Raw genomic sequence first — 16303 nt, forward strand, 5'->3', positions numbered from 1 at the left:
AGGAAGGAAGGAAGGAAGGGAGGAAGGGAGGGAGGAGGGAGGGAGGGAGGGGGAGGAGGGGAGGAGGAAGGAAGGGGGGAGGGGGGGAGGGAGGGAGGGAGGAAGGAAGGAAGGAAAGAGAAAGGAAGGAAGGAAGAAAGAAAGAAAGAAAGAAAGAAAGAAAGAAAGAAAGAAAGAAAGAAGAAAGAGAGAGAGAGAGAGAAAGGAAGGAGGGAGGGAGGGAAGGAAATAAGCATTTATTAAGATACTTCTGTGTGCCAGGCACTGCGCTATGCACTTTATGGTATTACCTCATTTAATCCTCACAACAGCCCTGAAAAGTAGGTGCTAATATTATCCCCATTTTTGTTGTTGTTCAGTCCTGTCCAACTCTTCATGACCCCATTTGGGGTTTTCTTGGCAGCGGTACTGGAGTGGTTTGCCGTTTCCTTCTCCAGCTCATTTTACAGATGAGGAAACTGAGGCAGAGTGAAGCAACTTGCCCAGGGTAACCCAGCTAGGAAGTGTCTGAGGCTGGATTTGAATTCAGATCTTCCTGGCCCAGAACTCTATCCACTGTGCCACCTAGCTGCCTAATTCTAGAGATGAGAAAACAGAGGCACTAGGTTGAGTGACTTGGTTAGGGTCATACAGCTGTCAGAGGCCTAATTGGAACCTGGGTCTTCTGACTCCACCACTCTATCCACTGCTTTGCCTAACTGCCTCTAGCTGGGAAAACTACAAGACATGCCATTATCTAGTTAGGAAACTTGACATCTCCCCTCCCGTCCCTCTTCTTGCTTCCCCTAATTCAAGAACCATGTTGGTGGCTTGAAAAGCCCTGCAGAACTTGGATTAGAGGGAGTGGGTGAGAGCGAGGGATGGACAGGGTTTGGGTCATAGCTTGGGCATTGGATTGTAGTCAGTCAGACCTTGGTTCACATTCTGCCTCAGACATTTTCAGAGCTGTGACCCTGGGCAAGTCACTTAACCCTGCTTGCCTCAGTTTCCTCATCTGTCAAATGAAGGGGGTTAGCCATCGGGTCTCCAGTGTTGCTTCAACCTCTGGATCTTATGTTGTGACCTCTTGTCAAAAAAAAGTGACTCTCACGTCCTGCCCTCAGATCCCATTGATATCGTCAAAGACCCCATCCCTCCCAATGAGTACAAGCTGGAGGAGGACCCTCGGCTCTTTCGGTCAGTCAAGACGAGGAGGGGCCCGCTATCTGAGGACTGGATCGAGGAGTGCCTCCACCTCCCCAGCCACTTGCCCATCATGTGCGCGTACAAGCTGTGTAAGGTGGAGTTTCGATACTGGGGCATGCAGTCCAAGATCGAGAGATTCATTCACGATGTTGGTGAGTGGTCCTAGACCCCCCTTTGTGGAGAGGGCCTGTAAGGGGATGGGGTCAGCAGACCTCGCCTGACCCTAGAGCGCATTATACTCGATTTACCCCAAAGGGCACATTGAGGACCAGTGGGCGGATGGTACAGGCACTGAGGTAGAGCTCAGTCCAAAGTGAGCGATGACGTCTGACCACGGAGCTGTCCCAGAGTAGACCGGGCCGCCTCCCAGGAGGTCAGGAGCCTCACACCTGTGCGTGCTCAAGTACAGGCTGGACTCACCAGGAAGAGAACCCTCAACCAGTTTCATAAAGTGGGGTTCAAATCCTCCATCTACAACGCAGTAGGTGTGTGATCAGGTCTGCAGAGCGCTGGGCCAGCTTTGAAACGCTGCATAGATTATCATTGGCTCTTATTATTAGGAATTAAGAATTATCATTAAGCACATTCATAGACTAGGTTCCTTAGAGCAATTCTGTGATAGAGATTGTTTCCTTTGTTGCTCAGTGATTTCAGTAATTGTCTGACTCTCTGGGACCCCATTTGGGATATACAAGCCTTGAGTGTGTTTAAGTAACGAGTTCCCAAAATTGGATTAAGGATTTCACATATAAAATTGCATTAATAATTGTAAAGTAAAGAAAGTGAAATTATTTTCTTATTCTCCAGCTCATTTTACAGATGAGGAAACTGAGGCAAACAGGGTTAAGTGACTTGCCCCGGATCACCCGGCTAATAAAATGTCTGAGGCCAAATTTGAACTCAGAAAATTTCTTCAGAGCATTTCTATGATATAGATTATTTCTCTTACTAGACTACAGCCTCCTTGAGGGCAGGAACCATGTCTTATTTATCTTTGTGCCTCCCAGAGGCTAGCAGAATGAATACACTACATGGTGGTTACTTCATCAATTAAAACCACAACAACTCATCATTTATTTATCTTGGGCATTCTTTTCTTTTTAAATTTTGAGGTCCAAATTCTCTCCCCGTCTCCCACCCCCTCCCATGCCCACTGAGGAGGCAAGCAATGTGATAGCAATTATACACGTGAAATCATACAGAACCTATTTCCATGTTAGCCATATTTTTTAAAAAAGCAAGAAAAGTCAAGTGAGAAGATTATACTTTAATTTGCATTTAGGATTCATCAGTTCTGTCTCTGAAGACGGATAGCACTTTTTCATCATGAGTCCTTTGGAATTGTCTTGGCTCACTGTATTGATTAGAGCAGCTAAGTCTTTCGCTGTTGATCATCATTATAGCATGGCTGTTACTGTGCACAATGGCCTCCCGGTTCCTTGCCTTAGTTTCAGATAGGTCTTCCCATGTTTTTCTGACACCACTTCCCTGGTCATTTCTTACAGCATAATAGTATTCCATCACAATCATTTGCCATAACTTCTTTGGCCATTCCCCAATCGGTGGGCATCCTCTTGGTTTCCAACTCTTTGCCACTACAAAAAGAGCTGCTATAAATATTTTTGCACATAAAAGTCCTTTTCCTTTCGTCTATTTGGTGTATAGTCCTAATGGCAGTATTGCTGAATCAAAGGGTATGCTCAGTTTGATAACCCTTTGAGCGTAGTTCCAAATTGCTCTGCAGAATGGTTGGACTAGTTTACAACTATACCAGCAGTTTATTAGCATACCTATTTTCCCATATTCCTGCCAACATCTGTCATTTCAGATGTGTGCTTCCAAGGTGGTGGTGTCCTGGGAGAGGCTGGGTCATTGCTTTCCTGGTCTGCGCCCTTGTCTTTACCCATGAGCCCTTCTTCTGCCGCCACAAGCCCTAGTGTTCCTCTCTACCTTGGAACTGCAATCCAGAACTGCTATGAGCAATAGAGTTGCCAGTCAGTGCCAACTCCACCCAGTGATAACAAAGAGCCCCCTGTAACTTCTCTCTGATTAGTTATCCAGCTCCTTTACCATCTCTAGGATGAGGGCTCTCAAAACTGCCGTTGCTGCTACCACTGCTGCTATTGCAGTCGCCTTCAAGGCCCCAGCTGGCACTGAATGTGCTGCCCTCCAGACAGGCTTCCACCCCGGTGCCACAGATGTCTCCTGCCAACATCCTAATTTTCTTAGCTGGAAGAATGTCTCACCCTGGCCTTTCGTTGGCTCTACCGCTCCAAAATTTGATTTGAGGTGTTGTTTTAAACCTGTTTGGAGAATGTTGAGACAGTTCAGCTGGGTTACTGCCTCTGATCCACCATCTTGACTCCACCCATTTCACAAATTTTTGATGGATGAATGAATGTTGTGGAGGGTTTTCCTGCATTGCACTGGAGCTTAGAATGGGTGCCCTGTGAGGTCACTTCTTGCCCTAAGACTCTTTGACCCCATATTTGTTACTGATGAAAAAGTCTTACTCTTGGGGTCAAAAAGTCTAATTTGAGAGTGGGAGGAGAGTCAGAGAACTGAGCGCCTCAGAGTGCAGATTGAAGCATAGTTTCTTCTCTTTCTTTGTTTTTGGAACACGGCTAATGCAGAAATTTTGTTTTGCATGATTATACACATTTGTAATGAGTTTTCTTTTTTATTACCTTCTCAATGAGTGGGGAAGGGGGAGGGAGAGAATTTGAAAGGGAAAATAAATTAGCAAAATTGAATCTGAAGAGTGGGTGGCAGCTCATCTGGAGAAGATCTGGGGGTTTCAGACCCCAAGCTCGGCTAAATCTGCTGAGTCAGCAGAAAGAGGTAGCGGCCAGGACAGCCGATGCAGCTCGTCCTCCTCTGCATTATGAGCGAGATGACAAGCCAGAGAGTTCTGTTCAGTTACAAGGGCTGCGTTTTAGGAAGGACTTGCATAAATTAGAGCATGTCCAGAGGAGCCCAGCCAGCATGATGAGGGCCTTGAGGTGCCATGGGGGTTGTTGGAAGGAGCTAGGAGAGTTTAACCTAGATCAGAGACCGTTTAGAGGCAATGTTACAAGACATGTTTGATCGACGGCCTTTTAGAGGAGAGATCGGTCTTGTTCTCTGAGCCCTAAGGGCGAAACCAAGGGCGGTGAAAAGGGCAGGGCTTGATGAAAGCTGTCCGAAAGCCAGCGGATCCATTGGAGTGGAGACTGAGGAAGGCAAGGTACCGACTCTCAAGCCACAAGCCTGTCCGTCAGTCGGTCAACAAGCCTTCGCCGAGTGCCCACTCCGTGCCGGGCAGCGGGGCAGAGCAGACTAGGGGTGGGGCGCACTTGCTTCCAAAGATGAAACTCCCACCAGCTGGGGAGTCAAGGGTGGGCTTGTATCGAATGGTTCTCTATCCTTGGTTTGGTCATTGACTGCATCCCCAAAGGGTGAAGGCTCCGATCTGGCTGACTGAGGCCTGTGGGGTCCGATGAGCCTGGTAGGTGAGGATAGTGCCCTGGGAGAGAAGGCGTAAGTGGTTCCTCGCATGTCTGAATCGCACAGTGACTTAGAGCTAGGTAATGTTCAGGCTTCAACCCAAGTCAGCTAGAAGTGGACTGAGTCTCGAAGGTCATGGCGTCCGTCCCCCAGCCTCCAGGCAAGAATACGGTGAGGCTCTGTGGAGGAAGGGAGTGATGACTTTGGATGCTGAGGACCTGAGTTCACACCCCAGCCCTGCCATACCCGGTCTTTGTGACTTGGGCAGATCACTTTGACTTCTCCGGGCCTCAGTTTCCTGGAAGATGGAGGAGTTGGACGAGAGAGCTCTGAGGCGGTCCCTTCCAGTTCTAGAAACAGCAGCACCGGAAGAGGATTCCAGGCTGATCCCCATACAGCGGTGTCTGTAGAAGGAGCCCTGCTCCTGCCGGCAGAGTCCTGGCTTCGGGTCTCAGCTCTGCCTCTTACTGGCAACAGGACCTAGGCTGATTAGGTCTCTTTCCCCTTTCTCAGCCTCTGTTTGTTCATTGGAAATAATGATGAGTCGCCATGGTGATTACATGGTACATGATCATATTTGATCCTCAAAACCAAAAAGGAAACGATCAGCCCCTTGCTTTCCCTTGTCACTTATTCTATGGTCAATAATCAATAAAAATTTACTAAGGGCCTTCTTTGTGCTGGGCACAGTGCTAAGTGCTGGGGGTACAGATAGGAAAAGGAACGACAATTCCTGCCCTCAGGGAGCTTACAGTCTAGGAGGGGAAGAAAGCTGAAGTGGCCGGGGGTGGGGGAGGGGCAAAGTGAACAAAGCAATGAAATCCAAAATGTTGCCCCTCTCCATCTCCCTGTCATTCCTGTTCTATCCTTGGTGAAGATGGAGGACAGTTGATGTAGAATGTGAGCTCCATGAGAGCAGGAGCGTCTTTCTTTTTGCTATTTGTATCCCCAGGGCCTGGCTCATACTAGGCACCTCAAAATTACTTTCTGATAACACTCACTAGCTGTGTGACCCTGGGCAAGTCACATAGTCCCATTGCCAAAACAAAGCAAAATTAAAAATGACTTTTTGAATCACTTCAGATTAATCCCTGTTCTAGTTCTGGGCCTAGAACCAAGTACAGAGGCAGGTGCAAACTGCAGAGAAGATTTCAGCCGCAAGGACAAACTTCCCGATGTTTAGAGTTATCCAAAAGCAACGTGGGCTACCATTTGAAGTAATGAGTTCCCCGTCATTGAAGAACTTCCAGCAGAGACTGGATAACTTGCTGGTGATGTTATGGAGGGTGTGCCTGCTCAGCCTGGGGTGGACTTCATGACCGTCTAGGCCACCTGGGTTGGACTAGGGACCTGGATGGCCCCTTCCAACTTTGAGATTTGGGAATTCTGTCTTCAGCATCAAGTTGGTTCTTAATGGCTGGCAAAGTAACTTTTCCTCTTTGAGGGTTTCACCTGTCCAACTCACACACACACACACACACACACACACACACACACACACACACACACACATACACACACACACACACACACACACACACACACACACACACACACACACACACACACAAGCATTTGTCTGCATGGCGGTAAATTTCCCCATCTTCAGTCTGACCTCATTAGTCATCTACTAGTAAGCATTTCCAACACCCCACAAGTATTTCTGTCTGCATGAGCTCGCTGACCTCAGCTACATGGTCTCCTCCCTTCCTGTGGGGAGTCAGGCTCCAGGTCTCCAATTATAGGCCTGAGATGTGAGGTGCCTTGGGTTGCAGGCCTAATGTGTCTCTTGCCTGGGCGTGCTGCTGATGAAACATAAAGGATGTTGTTGGGGAGAAACCCCCTGAGGTCAGGACTCAGAAAACCTCTCCTCAAACCTTACTGTGTGACCTTGGGCACGTATGCCTGGGAAAGCATTTTGAAAAGTTAGATGGACAATACAAATTGGAAGTTATTTTTCATGGGACTAAAAGTCCATAAATATGCAGAGCCTCTGATGACCCCTTGGGGTATAGTGGGGACCCTGGGGTATCACCAGGGCAGCTGGTCAGGTAGGTCCTCCCAAGCCGGCGTTCCAGGTCTAGCAGCGGATTATGAGTCTGTCATCTAAGGACTAGTCCAAGGTCACAGAGCTAAAGATATTAAGGACGGTGCAAGGTTTACCCTATCCCATCCAATACGCTAACATGCATTTGTTATTGTTAAGTCATTTCACTTGTGTCTGACTCTTTGTGACCCCATTTGGGGGTTTTCTTGGCAAAGATATTGGAGAGGTTTGCCATTTCCTTCTCCAGCTCATTTTACAGATGGGGAAACTGAGGCAAACAGAGCGAAAGCGACTTGTATAGGATCACCCAGCTACTAAGTGTCTGAGGTCGGATTTGAACTCAGGTCCTCCTGACTGCAGGCCAGACACTCTATCCACCGCCCCACTTCGCGGCACGTATTTATTAATCCGCTACTGTCAGCTCTAGGGATACAAAGACACAAAATGAGGATTGCCTGCCTTCAAGGAGTTTATATTCTTTTGAAAAACTATTATTCTGAATTTGGAATTCAAACTTTTCAAAATGAATGTTAAAAATTGTTTTTACATGTGCTTTGGGAAAAATAAAATAATAAGTAATTTTTTAAAAAATTATTGTTCTGAACATTAACATCAAAAAAGGAGCATTTTAATAAAACGGCAGAAGGTAAAAAGAAGATTCTGCACAAAACCTTGAATTTCAATTTGATCCTGCTTGCTTTAAAAATAATAATAATATGGGGCAGCTAGGTGGCGCAGTGGAGAGAGCACCGGCCCTGGAGTCAGGAGGAGCTGAGTTCAAATGCGACCTCAGACCAAACACTTGACACTAACTAGCTGTGTGACCCTGGGCAAGTCACTTAACCCCAGTTACCTTAAAAATAATAATAATAACAATTCTGCCTGTTACTTCTATAACTGTCCTACTTGTCTATGCTAAGAAGATTACTTTTAACTGAAGGGATAAACCATATAAATAGCTAAGGCTGTGCATGAGTTTTTTTTAAATGAATGAGAATGCACTTATTAAGCCCTGGCTGTGCACTGAGTACTGGATTTACAAATACAAAAGCAAAGATAGACCTTACCTTTTATTGATGCCTTTTGTTTTTGCAACTTACTCAGTCAATAAGCATTTATTAAGCACCTACTATATGCCAGGCGCTCTTCCCTCATGCCCTCCCCTTACTCTGTGAGTTATCCTTTATACCAGAGATTTAAAAGGATACGTTCTATTTTGAGGAGGGATGGAGTACTATAAGAACTTGGAAGATCAGAAAGAGATTCCTGTAGGAGGCAGTCCTTGTTCCAAGCCTTGTAAGACAGCAGCAGAATCATAAGGAGCAGGCCAGGGTCAAGAATCCTGGGTGTGTTTTCTATTACTGGCAGAACATTAACTGCCCACTGCCTGATTTCTGTTGGTCTGAGGGTGCTCTGCTCACGGGCCAAGTTACAGAAATCGGAGTTGAGGAAGAAGGGGAGGGCTGGGCTCCCCAGCCAGGGCCCCATGGGCTCGTCACTGACCCAGTCCCTCTTTGGTCCCTTGGCCCAGGTCTTCGGAAGGTGATGGTGAGGGCCCACCGACAGGCCTGGTGTTGGCAAGATGAATGGTACGGTCTGACCATCGAGGACATCCGGGAGCTAGAGAAAGAGGCGCAGCTGATGCTGTCTCAAAAAATGGCGCAGTACATGGATGGCGATGGGTATGGGCCCCAGGAGCCCCCCAGTGAGGAGAAGGAAGAGGAGAATGCCTTGAGGGAGGCCCCCGAGCCCCCCAGCAGCAACGGGGAGGCCCTCAAGGGGAGAGGCCTGACGAAGCAGTGGTCCACGTCCTCCAAGTCTTCCCGGTCATCCAAACGAGGAGGTGAGAGGCTCCCTTCACCCTGCTCCCCCATCCGTACCCACCCTCTGAAGGCTGGCCATCTAGGGCTCTGGCCACCCCTTTTTTAATGTAATAAACATGTTCCTGAAAAGCTGTGTGTAGATCAAAAAAATTCCTATTGTTAAAATGCACTCTGGGGCACTCACTCTAAAGGACCCTTTGTAGGGCTAAAAATCCCTCCCTCCTCATCCCTCCCCAAGTTTCTGTTGTATAATTCTAGATTTTTATGTCCTTTGGCACCTGATTTCCATTTTACTGAAGGTGGGGCTTTCCTTGGGTTTTGCTTTCCTGTTATTTCCAGGTTCCAGGGGAGTCCAGCATCAGCCTTTGGGTGAAAACTTCAGGTCCTCTGGGGCCACCCTGTGTGTCTTAGTAAAGATCTGGGGTCTCCACCCAGACTTGGCATCGAGTTCAGATTCTAGCTTTTCCATTTACTTCCTGTGTGACCTTGGGCCAGTCACTTCCCATCTCCCAGTCCTCAGCTTGCTCATCTCTAAAATGAGCAGTCGGACCAGATGGCTTCTCATCCAAAGTCCCTACTAGTTCTAAATTCCCTGACTTGCTAGGCCCTCTCTTTCCCCATTGCAGGCCCCCAAATTCAGAGTGCCAAGTTGCATCCTTTTTGGCGAGCAATGTGCTGATTCATGAGGTGTTCTAACATCCAGGAGTCTCCACAGCTCTAGCTCCTCCCTAGCCCTGTTCGCCACCTGGCTGCTAGGGGCAAGTCAAGTCAACGAGCACTTATTAAATGCCTACTGTATGCCAGGCACAATGCTAAACTCTGGATAGAAAGACAAAAACTGCCCCGCCCCCAAGGAACTCACATTTTAATGGGGGAGATAGTGTGCAAACAACAGCATGAAAGAGATCAGTAGAGGATAAATGGGAGTGATCTCACAGGATCTCCCTTAAGAGGGATTGGGAAATGATCCAAGTAGGATGAGCCAGCCTGGAACAAAGCAGCTGCTTCAGGGTGCCCTTGACTTTAGTTCCAGCCTCCAAGGGGTGAGGAGAAGTGACCTGCCCTGGGCACTGAAAAATCTGCTGACCTTGAGCCTCCAGCCCCATCCTGTCTAGGCTTCCTTCCCCACCCCACTGGGCTCTCCAAGGGGCTGCTGGGTAGGATTCTGATCCTGGTCAGCTGTGCTCCCACAGGAGCCCAGCAGAGGAGCAGAGACCACAGAAAAGACATCATGAGCAGCCCTAGTAGGCAGGTCACAGTGCTGCCTCCTCACAGCAGTTAGGGAACAAAATTAGAACCTTGAACACGCAGCTTGGGGTCTGCTCCTACCTCCTGGGGGGGCTTAGACACTTGTTAAGACAAGACTCCCAGATGGCTAGATGCACAGTGGATAGAGCACCAGCCCTGGAGTCAGGAGGTCCTGAGTTCAAATCCAGCCTCAGACACTTGACACTTACTAGCTGTGTGACCCTGGGCAAGTCACTTAACCCTGACTGCCTCACCAAAAAAAAACCAAAGAAACAAAAAACCCAAAAAAGACAAGACTCCCCATCCCCTCCCCATCTGTGGGGTAGGACACAGGAGCAGGCTAGGCGTGAGGGGAAAAGCTAAGCAGCTGCTAGCTTCTCGCCGCCCAAATCATGCCCTCAATTCTGTACAGTGGCCTTCAGCCTGATGGTAGGCCCCAGTCTCTTCTCTTAGCCTGAATGCCATCATCCTTATCCCAAGACGGACATGCCAGGGCTCAGAACAGGAGAACTCAACAGGTGTGTCCCCGGAAGAGACAGTTTCATGAATTGAGTTCTGTTGGAAGTGAGCTGAGAAGAATTGGCACCTTATGAGAACTGAGTGATGGAGGCTTCTGTAAAGTGAAGGAGGATTCTTCCCTCGTCTCTATTGCAAATCCATCTGTTGGGTTTGTGAATGTGGGACATGTCTGACTAATGTCAGTTGCCCAAGATAAGGATCAGGCTATTTTCAAGGCAGGCAGTCTGGTCTGTTAATTAACAAACATTATTAAGTATTTACCCACATGCCAGTCACCATGCTAGCCAAGCCCTGGGGATGCAAAGAAAGCCCAGAACAGTCTCTGCCCTCAAGGAGTGGGCATTCTGATACGAGAGGCCATATATGACTGACTAGGTAATATAAGAAATCCATGGAGTAGGCAGAAAGAGGGGAAGGCAGCTGGAAGGCCTCAGAAAGGCCTCCTGCAGGAGGTGCAGTTTTAGCTGAGACCTGGAGAAAGCCAGGAGTCTGAGATAAAGAGGGAGGGCATTCCTGGCCTGGGGAAAAGCCAGTGCAGAGTCACAGGGTCGAGAGGAAATTACCTGATTGAAAGAAACAGAATTGGGATTTCTTGGCCCCCAGCTTTATTTTTTATTTTTTAGATACTCTTATATTCCCCAATGAAGTAGAGTCTGTTTCAGTCCATGGAAACATAATCAGGATCACCTGCCCCCAGGTTCTCTGAAGGTCATCTGGTCCATCCCTTTGTATCTGTTCTAGAGCCCTGTACTTATTAATGTGCCCCAGCCTCTGTTGGCACTCTCCTTCATTAAGTCCAGACACCTAACCTCCAGCCTCCCAAGGAGAAGCCCTCTTCCCTGAGAGAGAAGCATCTGGCCCCATGATACCTCTCCCCGTGGCAGGTACACAACCCTCCTCAGTCCTGAGACTCGGTGATAAGTCTGGGGTTTTTCCTTCCAGGGAGCCCTTCTTGCCAAAGCATCTCAGAGTGGAGAATGCAGAGCATAGCCAGGGACTCAGATGACAGTTCAGATGATGAGTTCTTCGATGCTCACGGTACGTGGCCTCTGGGCACGCTGGGGGAGGGCCAAAATATCGTGGGACAGAGCGGAGGGGCGGACCATAAGCAGTGCGGAAAGCTAGGCTCTGGGAGATGCCAGCCTGATTCAAGGTCAGAGGGTGGATTTCATTCACTCAGCAAGCATCTATTGAGCACCTACTGTGTGCCAGGTACTGTGCAAGGTGCTCGAGATAGAAAGATAAAAAAATGAACTCATCCCTGCCTTGAAGGACTTTAAATCATGTCGGGGAAAACATATACATATAAATCATGGATACAATATATAGTTAAACACAAGGTATCTCCATGAAAAAGGCCAGTAGAAAGTAGTCCTTACACTGAGCTTTAGAGGAAGGTGCAGATTTAACAGGCAGAGAGAGTGCAATCCCAGTGTGAAGGACAGCCTCTCTATAGTGGTAAGGGATGAGATTTCTTGTGTGACGGATGCCAAAAAAGCCAGGTTGGCTAGATGGTAGCATGCTTAACAGGCAGCTAATTAGCGCAGGCCCAGAGTGCTGGGCCTGGAGCCAGAAGGACCTGAGTTCATATGCAGCCTCAGACACTTACTATTTGTATGACCCTGGGTGAGTCACTTAACCCTGTTGGCCTTAGTTTCCTCATCTGTAATATGAGCTGGAGAAGGAAATGGCAAACCACTCCCCAAAAGGGGTCACGAAGAGTTGGACACAGCTGAACAACCGTATGCTAGGCACTGTGCTAAGTATTATTATTCCCATCTTACAGAGAATACTGAGGCTAAGAAAGGGAAGTGAGCTGCCTAAGAGTCACAGCTAGTGCTGGCCAGTTCAAGGGCAGAGGAGGAGGGGGCAGAGCAACATTCCCACCTCTACAAACCCTATCAGGCCTGGTGCCCACATCCAAGATGGGCCAGTTGGATCACAGGGCTATGTTCCTCCTCCTTGGAGGAGGAGACAGCAGCTCCTTCCTGCCACCACCCTTGGCCTTTTATTCCCGGAGGGAAGAATGTAATGTCAGAACTCTTAAGAAGGGCCTGGTGCTGGAGAGGGAACAGAGAACAACCCTGCACCCCCACCCAGGAGCTAAGGGCTGAGGAGAAAGTGGGGACTCGGGGCCTGAGGGCAAATCCTGGTCCTGTGCTGCCATAAATCTTGGTGTTAGATTTCACCTGAATGATATGAAACCCAAGAGTCCCAAACAAAGCACTTCGGGGGGTGAGGCTGCTGTAAAGGCTGGGGGGTGGTCATCCCCCTCTAATGAGGGAGGGCGTAATGGGAAACAGGAACAAAGGGAAGGGTCTGCTGTGCACCAGGCACTGAACCAGTGCTTCATAAATATTTGATCCTGAAAGTAGGGGCTATTTATCTCCAGTTGTTGTTGACTTGTTTCAGTCATGTCCAATTCTCCCTGACCCCATTTGGGGTTTTCTTGGCCAAGACACTGGAGTGGTTCACCATTTCCTTCTCCAGCTCATTTTTACAGATGAGGAAACTGAGGCAAACGAGGGAAAGTGACTTGCCCAGGGTCTCATAGCTAGGAAGTATCTGAGGTGGAATTTGAAGTCAGATCTTCCTGACTCAAGGTCTAGTGCTGTATCCATTCTGCCCCTTGCATGCCAACCTGGGTTCAGATCCCCGTTCCAACTCTTGCTAGCTGTGTGACCCTGGGTAAGTTACTTCATTCCCCGGGCCTGTTTTCTCATCTGCAAAATGATTCCTATGGTCCCCTCCAGCTCGGAGTCTGTGATCCTCTATAATCCTGTCATGTACCTCGCAGGGCTGCTGTGAAGAACGTGTTTTAGAAACCTCACACTCTAAAAGTTAATCAGCAAACCTTTATTATGAAGCATGTTTTATGTGCCAAGCACTGTGTGCTGGGTGCTGGGGATAGAGGCAAGTGTGAATCACTTCCCTTCCCCGTGGGAGCTTACACGCTATCAGCAAATATTGTGTGCTGCACACTTAGAAGAATCTAAAAACTGAGAAAGGAATTGGGGTGGGCCACTATATTATTAATGTATGGGGGCATCGGAAAGAAGCCAAACTGTTCAGCAGTTCAACTGAACAGGAATCTATTGTGGAGCCTCCCTGTGTGCTCAATCCTGAGGATACAAAGGCAAAAATTAAACATTTCCTGCCCTCAGGGAGCTGACAGTCTAATGGGAGGAAATACATTCACAGCCTAATGTATATAAAATGTATGCAGAGTAAATAGTGACCTCAGCATGGGGTGGGGAAAACACCAACTGGAAGGGATCCAGAAATGCCTCATGTATAAGGGCCCCAGAGCTGGACTTTGAAGGTTGATAAGGATTAGGGGACAGACACTTGCTAGCTGTATGACCCTGGACAAGTCACTTAATCTTGCTTGCCTCAGTTTCCTCATCTGTCAAATGAGCTGGAGAAGGAAATGGCAAACCACTCTGGTATCTTTGCTGAGAAAACCCCAAAAGGGGTCATGAAGAGTCAGACACAGCTGAAACAACTTAGCAGCACCAAAGGATTGGGGAAGGAGGCAAGACTTAGGCAGCCTCGGGGAAGGCATTGAGGCCAGAGAAGGATGATCTGCCTGGAACTTAGAGTGCGTAAGGCAAGGCCGGTTGGCGATGGGGCAAGAAGGATAGGTCGGAGCCAGATGGTGAGGGGCCTGAAATTCCAAGCAGAGGAGTGTTGGATTTTCAGTCCCAGCCGGGATCTTCTCTGGCCCCTCCAGCTACAGGCTCAGCTTCTGTTCAAGCACTGCCGCGAGCCTGCTACTAACTACCGTGCTGACGTGACGTTTGCCTGTGGCTGCCACGTTGTCAGAACCAGCTGAAGAAGTCAGCAGGGGCCACCCTCAGCATCTCCGTTCTCACTGTCTGTGCCTCTGCTTATCAGATTTATTGGAACCAGATCCTCTCTGTTCCCCATCCAGAGTGTCCTCACTAATGACTTTATTAGCATCCCAGACACCTGTGAGAGAGGTTCGCAAGGGACCTCTTTGACCCCAGGCTTCTCCGGCTTCAGTTCTGGTGGCATCTAATTAAGGAATCGATTTGTTTGTCTGTTTTCCATGTAGCTCTCAATTATTCCTAGTCAGAGCTAGAAGGTGTTTTAAATACCTGTAAGTTAGACAGTCACTAGGGACCTTAAGCCATCTAGTATAAGCCGTACCTGAAGAATAATCCTCGCCCCAGTAGTCATCTGGCCTCTTGAAGACTCCCAGATGAGGGGGAGCTGCCTGCCTCTTGGGACAAACCACACCCCTTTGGGACAGCTCTGATTGTTAGGAAGGCTGTCCTTGCAACAAGCCTGCTTCTGCCCCTGCAGCTGCTGCAAGGACACCCTTCCTAACAATCCATTAGTCTGTCTTCCATGGGACAGCTTTTCCAATCCTTTACACAGCTATCCTTTCTCATCCTGAATCTTCTCTTCTCCTGCTTAACCCAGCCCAGTTCCTTTAACTGATCCTGCTGGCATGGCCGTTCACTGTCCTGCTGACTTTCCTCTGGACCCACTCCTGATTAACGGTTTCCTTCCTGAACTGTGGCCCCCAGAACCGAGCCCACTACTCCAAATGTGTTCCAGTAAGACCAGTTATTGGCAGTTGGGTGGCTCAGTGCTTCGTTATAGCTTTGCTGCATTCAGTTTTCATTGTTTTATTTCTGTTATTCTTTCTATTTACCTTGTGATTATCATGTTTTCATGGTTCTGCTCCCTTCTGCATCAGTTCATATAAATCCTCCTATGCTTCTCTGTATTTATCATATTCATCATTTCCTATAGAACAGTCATATTTATTTAGCCATTCCATAAGCAGGAGGTACATCTTTTTCTCCCTCGGTCCTGTGCTTCCGCAAAAATCAGCCAGGTATTTATTAAGCACCTACTGTATGCCAAGCACTATGCCAGGCATTTGGGGATACAAGTAGTAAGAATGACATAATCCCCGTTTTCCAGCAGCGTGCATTCAGTGCATTTATTCCTAACCCAGAAGGTGCAGCCATCCTTTCTAACTTCTCAGCTCAGCACCTCAATAATTTATTAGCCTAGTTTCATCGCAGGCCTGATGCAAGCCTCTCTTCTCCACTCCTTTGCCCCTGATGCATTTATTCAATAACATTTAATTTTTAAAGCACATTATTTATTTATTTTTAACATTCCTTTTTAAAAAGATTTTTGAATTCCTTCCCTCCCATCCCTCCTCCATCCATTGAGAAGATAAGCAATGTGACATCAGTTACATATGCGAAAATCATGCAAAATATATTTCCATGTCAGCCATATACAAGAGTCATTTATTAAGCATTTGCTGCTGCGTACAGACAGTGGGCCTAGGAGGTGCTGGGGGAAACTCACAGATAATCATTTGAGTCCTGGAGCTTCTCATCTGATGAAGGGCAAGGGTGGGATATGGGACAACTGCCCAGTAGTCTTAGGGCTACCTAGAACAGAATGAGAGTGAAAACAACAGAGGGTCAGATCAAAGTGGGCCATGGGCTGGCAGGGAACAGGATCAGTGAAGAGCTAGCAGTATTCCCTGATCAAAGATCCAGACTGAATCAGAGATCAAAGAAAGAAGCGGAGATGGTCAGCCTGGAGAATGGAACACTTCCAGCCTGCCCGGACAGCTGCCTTCAAAGATTTCAAGGGCTGTCATGTGGGAGAGGGGGGTAGCAGGCTTGTCTGACTTGGTCTCCCTCACCCTGCAGCGAATAATTAACAATTCCTTAATTCAAGGGGGGGGCAGGGTCCCTCATTGTCCAGGACCATCTAGCAAAGCCTGGTTGACCATTCAGAGGTTCATGTTCATATTCTGGTTGGATTAAGTGGCTTCTGATGGCTTAGATCCCTTCCTCCGACTCTCAGAATCTGTGAAAAATAATTAAGACCAATCCTCACTTTTTCTCAAACAGGGACTCTTAACCTGGGTTCCCAAATGCTGTCCTCCTCCCCACAAAGACTCTATGGATAGATTTCAAATGGTCCCTGAATC

The 16303-nt window shown here is 48.0% G+C and overlaps 1 protein-coding gene across 1 annotated transcript in view; it reads left to right on the plus strand.

Moving 5' to 3' along the window:
• The window catches only part of PITPNM2 (phosphatidylinositol transfer protein membrane associated 2), a 159623-nt gene that overhangs the window by 90141 nt on the left and 53179 nt on the right, over positions 1-16303 (plus strand). Inside the window, 3 exon segments of the mRNA XM_078154267.1 lie at positions 1104-1337; positions 8250-8561; positions 11251-11346. Of these exon segments, the coding sequence (XP_078010393.1) occupies positions 1104-1337; positions 8250-8561; positions 11251-11346 (642 nt within the window).

This window comes from Phascolarctos cinereus, unplaced genomic scaffold (genome assembly GCF_003287225.1).
Source record: "Phascolarctos cinereus isolate Bilbo 61053 unplaced genomic scaffold, phaCin_HiC Scaffold_4;HRSCAF=312, whole genome shotgun sequence".
NCBI lineage: Eukaryota > Metazoa > Chordata > Mammalia > Diprotodontia > Phascolarctidae > Phascolarctos > Phascolarctos cinereus.